Source organism: Notechis scutatus, chromosome 1 (assembly GCF_049901735.1).
Source record: "Notechis scutatus isolate UNSWTSFEM ecotype Mainland chromosome 1, rNotScu1.2, whole genome shotgun sequence".
Classification (NCBI taxonomy): Eukaryota; Metazoa; Chordata; class Lepidosauria; order Squamata; family Elapidae; genus Notechis; species Notechis scutatus.
The window spans coordinates 282,282,177-282,287,633 of record NC_142009.1 but is presented as its reverse complement, the minus strand read 5'-3'; the positions used below and the strand labels follow the sequence as shown (position 1 = coordinate 282,287,633).

At 44.8% G+C, this 5,457-nt stretch overlaps 1 protein-coding gene across 1 annotated transcript; it reads right to left on the bottom strand.

Moving 5' to 3' along the window:
- Positions 1 to 542: 542 nt before the first annotated feature.
- Positions 543 to 3,566, bottom strand: GJD2 (gap junction protein delta 2). Its single transcript, XM_026664277.2, has 2 exons — positions 3,476 to 3,566; positions 543 to 1,938 (listed from the first exon to the last, which is right to left on the bottom strand). The coding sequence occupies exons 1-2, from the start codon at positions 3,544 to 3,546 to the stop codon at positions 1,095 to 1,097; spliced, it is 915 nt and encodes a 304-aa protein (XP_026520062.1). The 5' UTR covers positions 3,547 to 3,566; the 3' UTR covers positions 543 to 1,094.
- Between the last annotated feature and the right edge of the window lie 1,891 nt (positions 3,567 to 5,457).

Below are 5,457 nucleotides of genomic sequence, written 5' to 3'. Positions count from 1 at the left end.
GTTAACTTTCTATTTTATAAAAATTATTATTTTAGCAATTTACCAAGGGCATTTGCACCTTTGCCATAATGAAGAAAAGCAAAAAAAAAAAAAAAAAGTTACCTATATCTAAATAAAAATGGAAGGAAAATATAAAATCCGGTATTTCAAGTTGGGATCTTTAATCAAGCCTTTGACTAAATATAGAATTCAATGTTTGAACTTCAAGTATGACACTTGTCGTAGTAAGGGCAAATGGGTTTTGTTTTTTCACAGTTAGTGATCCATTCTGTTCCTTTGGTATGTGTAATTTTAAAATCCAGGCAATTAATTCAACTAGCTGAATTTTAAATCTCTACATCTTCCTCACCCGCATAGTGTGGAACTGTGATTTTTTTTTTTTACAAATCTATTTCATAAATTTTATGGGCCACAATTAGCTGTATGACAATTAAAGTTATATTGACCTCAGTATGTTCCTTATTATTATTTTTATGTATCAAAAATGATGATAGAAAAAATAAACGCTAAGCATACACAGTATTTAGCTGCATAATGCCAAAAGAGCGTGTGATGTTAGGTACCCACAAAATGAGGTTTGGGGTGATCAGTAATGGCAGTTTTGCAATCATGTGCTTGGAGAGTAGAAATCTCTCCCTTCCCTCCCCCCCCCCCCACCCCAAATTTTGTAGAAATGCTTCCCATCATCCTTCTCTTTTGACAATAACATCCTGGGCATGTTTTCCATCAGTCATACAAATGGATACTAATCATGGCCAAAAGATTGTGCTCTTCAACAAATAGCATTGGATGCTGGGGGGCAGGGAGAGAAGGGGAAGGGAGGGGAGGGCAGAAGTAATGGAGCTGTAAGGCCAGATTGCAGGTGTTGCCCCACTGTGTCTTTATCCCTCTTTTACAATTGTTGTTGTTGTTGTTGTTGTTGTTGTTGTTGTTATGAGCACTCGGGTTTGAATCTGGTCTAGAAAGTGCACAGAGAGTACTTTAACGGCTTTCTTGGTGGTTGTAGGAAAACAGTTGTTTAAGCAATGTGTCCTTCCCTAATTCAAATGGCAGCTGGCCAAGGTACACAGCAAAGCATTCTGGGTCTGCCAGTCTCACACATAAGCAGAGTCACTAGACTGAGTCCTACCAAAGTTAGGCACACTCATGCGTGGCAGGTCCTTGTTCCTGATTTCATATATTGATTTCCGTTTAGCTTGTGCTCCCCTCACAGCCATTTTGATCTTTCTCCAGCCTAAGTGGTTCAGTTCAGCTAAGTTGAGCACCACACAAATGCCACTCACGGCAAACATGAAGACCAAGAAAACTGTCTTCTCAGTGGGCCTGGAGACATAGCACTCGACTTCCTTAATGCAGGGATATCTGTCACATTCATACATAGAAGGGACATTGAATCCATACAGAAAATATTGTCCAACCAGGAACCCAATCTCCAGGGCATTTCTGAAGACCACCTGAATGATATAAAATCTAGAGATGCCTTCTTGGTGCCTCATCTTTGACTTTGAGGTTCTTATGGCTGGATTGGGAATTTCCTTCACTTCCAAGCAATCAGGTTCTGCTTCCTTGGTGGAGTTTTCAGTGTTTTGCAGCACCCCATTGACAATGGTGTTCTTGATTTTCTTACTGTCATCCCGCTTCATGGAATCCTGATCTCGATCCAAGGCAAGGAAAACAGTAGAATACCTCATTTCCCTCTGCTTTGCAGACTGATGAACTGAGTACGTTATAAAACAGAGACTAGGTGTGCAGACCATGATGATTTGAAATACCCAGTATCTAATGTGAGAAATAGGAAATGCTTGGTCATAACATGCCTGGTTACAGCCTGGCTGCAAGGTGTTGCACACAAACATAGTCTGCTCATCGTCATACACAGTTTCACCTACAATCGCCACAATAAGAATCCTGAAGATCACCACCACGGTCAGCAGAATCCTATAAAACAAAGGTTGGGTGAATGCACATGTATAGGGTTGTATTGGATTTTTTTAAAAAAACAACACAAAATTCATTGGTCACTGTCTACTTTGTCATATAGTGCCTAAGGACCAAGAAGGCCTTCAGCCCTCAGTCATAAAAGCTCAGTAAATGGCTCTGAGCTAGTTTGTTCCTCCCAGGGTATTTCACTGTTTCACAAGTAAAAAATGGAGAAGATGGTATGAGCACTGCTTTCGGTTTCTGGAGGATAGGTTGAGTATACATCTAATAAACACATAAATAATATCTGAGGACCTAACCTTAATGCTATGAACATTGAAGCATTTATTATAGTTGCTTCTATTGTTTTATTTTGCTTTTTTAACTGTTCCTTTGGCCACTTTTTAATATTATTAATATGACATACACATTTATTAAAAATCATTCGCCCGTGCAATTCCTACATTTTTTAGTTGAATGAATGAAAGTATTCTCTGGCTGTTTTCATTGCAGTTAAGTGGAACTGTCCAGTGCTGAATTTGTACAGCATTCACCCACATAGAACTTCATAGCTTTTGTTGAATGGTTTGATTTTATGAAACAATGCACTTCTCTAGGGACATTTACAGCAAGTAGGAAAAACTACTTCCTTGGTCTATGAAAGTACACAAAGCTTAATTCTACTAGCAAAGGACAAAGCCTATAACAATGGTCACTTGAGAAGCACTTTCTCCTTCCCATTCCCCTTCCTGAGCCTCTGCTGCAGTACAACAGAAGTTGATCAATTAAAAAAGAAGGCAAAATGAAAACCAGCAGTGCATCTCCCATTTTCCTACGGTATGCAATATATCGATCAACCATTACAAATCGTAACTGAGAAGAGAGGCAAATCAGAAGCAAGGAGGCTGCTTGCCCTTACTTTACCCTTGTTGCTATTATTACTGTTATTTGCACACTGCAATCACCAGCTAGATTAGAGATTACTCTTGGGACTTAAAAATACATAAATCTACCCAAGAATACATCCCCATCCATATTTATGTATTTTTTTAAATTAAATATTAATTCAAGAATCTTTGTTTATAAGCACATCAATGGGAGCCGAAACTGAGAAGTAGATTGTATAGAACTTAAAAGTCTCCCGGAACTCTGCAATAAAATACAGAAATAAAGGCATGTGAGAAGCGGGAGACGCCAGTCCTGTGCAGCAGCAAGCAAGTTTATTGAAGAAATCTTTGGGGACAAGGGAAGAGAGAAGAAGGGTCAATCAAGGTGTCCCGTTCAGGCTACAACCCTGGAGCTCCCTTCCTGGGGGTGGGGAGGGAACCAACAACAATCCCTTAGAGACTTTTCTTCCAAATTCCTGCCTTCGGAATTGGAGAAATGACAGCCAAGGAGAGAGCAGGCACTTCCGAGGTGAGTTTAGAGCCTCCGCCGCAGCTTTGCTGAAAATCAAGCAGGTCAAGCGGGCAAAGGGAACTCCGGGACGGGAAGGGAAGGGAAAGGGAGAGAGGACCCCAACCTAGCCGGCTGGGAGCCGGTGGATCGGGCTTACCTCCCTATCATAGTAGAGTGCTGCTGGACAGCGGCTTCGAGGAGTCTCTCTAGGATGGTCCATTCCCCCATCGCGGTTCATCCGCCGGCTGTGCCGGCGGCGGCGGCAGCAGCAGCAGCAGGAGCAGTGACCGCACCAGGGCGGCCGAGAAGCACCAGCCTGAACCGGGCCTCCTTGTCCTGCGAATCGAGGCCCCGACCCCCGGGGGGCGGGTTGCTTGGAAGGCAGGGCGGCGGCTCCGGGGAGCCAGCTTAGGCGGCGATCGCCTTCCGTGTCTCTCTGTCTGCCTCCCTGCTGCCTTTAAGTAGGCTCTGCTTGCGTCATGGCCAGGTTGGAGGGGAGCAGCTAAGCGGCGGCGCCACAAGCTGCAAGGGATCGCCGCCTCCCCCGCCGCCAGGCTGCCAAAGGTTCCGGCGCGAAGGGGCAACTCTTCGCCAGCGAGCCCCGCCGCCGTTGGGTGGGCGCGACCTCGTCCCCCCTCTCCGCCGAGGTGCTACTTTGCGGAGGGGCCGCCCGGCATCCAGGCAGGTAAGGGCGAGATCGGAGGGCCCCCAACCCGTTGGCATCCTCGCGGCTGGCTCCATTTGCCTCGAGTCTTTGTTGCTGGGCCTTCGGCGGGATCTTGAGAAGAGAAGGGCCCTTCTGTGCCCCGGGCTAGCCGGGTCTCGGTGAGAAAGAAGGAACCAGAGTGTCCGGCGTGCTGGAGACCAACAGTGGGGAGAATCGGGACACAGAATCAGATTACTTCTTCCGAACCCACAAAGCAACGCCTATTTGATCCGGTCTTCGTGCAGAAGGGTACAGTGGGGATGAATAGAGCAGGTTGCCAAAGCAGCTCCCGCTTTGAAGAGAAATTGCACTTGTTTGAGAAATGCCTTTGTGGTAGGTGAATCCTTTCCTAAGAAGGCACCCTTTCCCGATGCTTTATTTCTCTTCACCTGCACTCAGAGCTCCAAGGTAAAACAAGAAGACCTTAAGGTAGGATTAGTAGGGCGGAAAGGGCCAGTAAAAGCAATTGGACCGAGCTGCATATTTTAGCACTCTTGGCAAGTGCTGACTCTTCTGCACCACTGGGAGAAGGAGGATTGGGCAGAAAAGATTATCAATTTCTTTCCGTGGTGTGTGTGTGTGTGTGTGTGTGTGTGTGTGTGTGTGTCTTCATCAAGTGGTGTTCTTATCAAAGGGACTTGTTCACGTGCCACACATTAGTGCCACACATTAAGTCACGTTCCTGCTGGGCTTGGGACTTTGCCATGGATTTTGCTACCAAGCTCCTGGAGGAAACTCCTGAGATACCACTGGGTTCGCAAGCATCCACAGAAGGGGTCAAAATGATGTCAGAATGGCAGCTGCATCTTCACACTTTTGGAGCCTTGTTTCCTTTTCATAAGCATTAGAATACCCAGCCAAGGGAGAAAACATGTATGGCTCCACCAACAGCATGTGGCCAAGTAACTCTCCAAAACTGGGGACCAGCCCAGATGCCCCATGAAGTGGCTTGTAATGTCATCTTCTAAAAAATCTAGATTTCTAATACATTATAAAATTTCTGGAGCTGTATTTCTAGGGCAGCACATCTCCTCTGGATGTACATTTTATTTTATTTTTTGCTAAAATTGTAACACATGGATTTTAAAACAGTTTTTGCAGATGTGTTTATTAGTACCGGTAAGAGAGTTGTGGCAAGCTGTAATGTCTACTGTGTCAACACTCAGCAGCAAACCCAAGTGTGATGCTGAGAAATGTATGAACTCAACCAATGAGTCATTGCTCAATGTTCTGTTTCACAGTTCAAGCTGGCACTTTGCTCTGTCTTCCCTACTGAATGTACGTGTAGTTCTGACAGCACAAAAATGAAGCCATGGATGCAGCTACAGTAAGCACAAGGGAATCAGGCAAATCTGTCTTGGCTGCATGATATGTGGCATTTCAGTCTAATTCTTGACTTTGGATATTAAACATGACCTGGCATTGTAATTTCA

Bases quoted from the DNA above. Each gene is read 5' to 3' on its own strand.
- GJD2 (XM_026664277.2), bottom strand. From the start codon at position 3,546: ATGGGGGAATGGACCATCCTAGAGAGACTCCTCGAAGCCGCTGTCCAG. The intron at 1,939-3,475 runs GTAAGCCCGATC...TTTGTTTTATAG, and splicing joins CACTCTACTATGATAGGGAG to GATTCTGCTGACCGTGGTGG.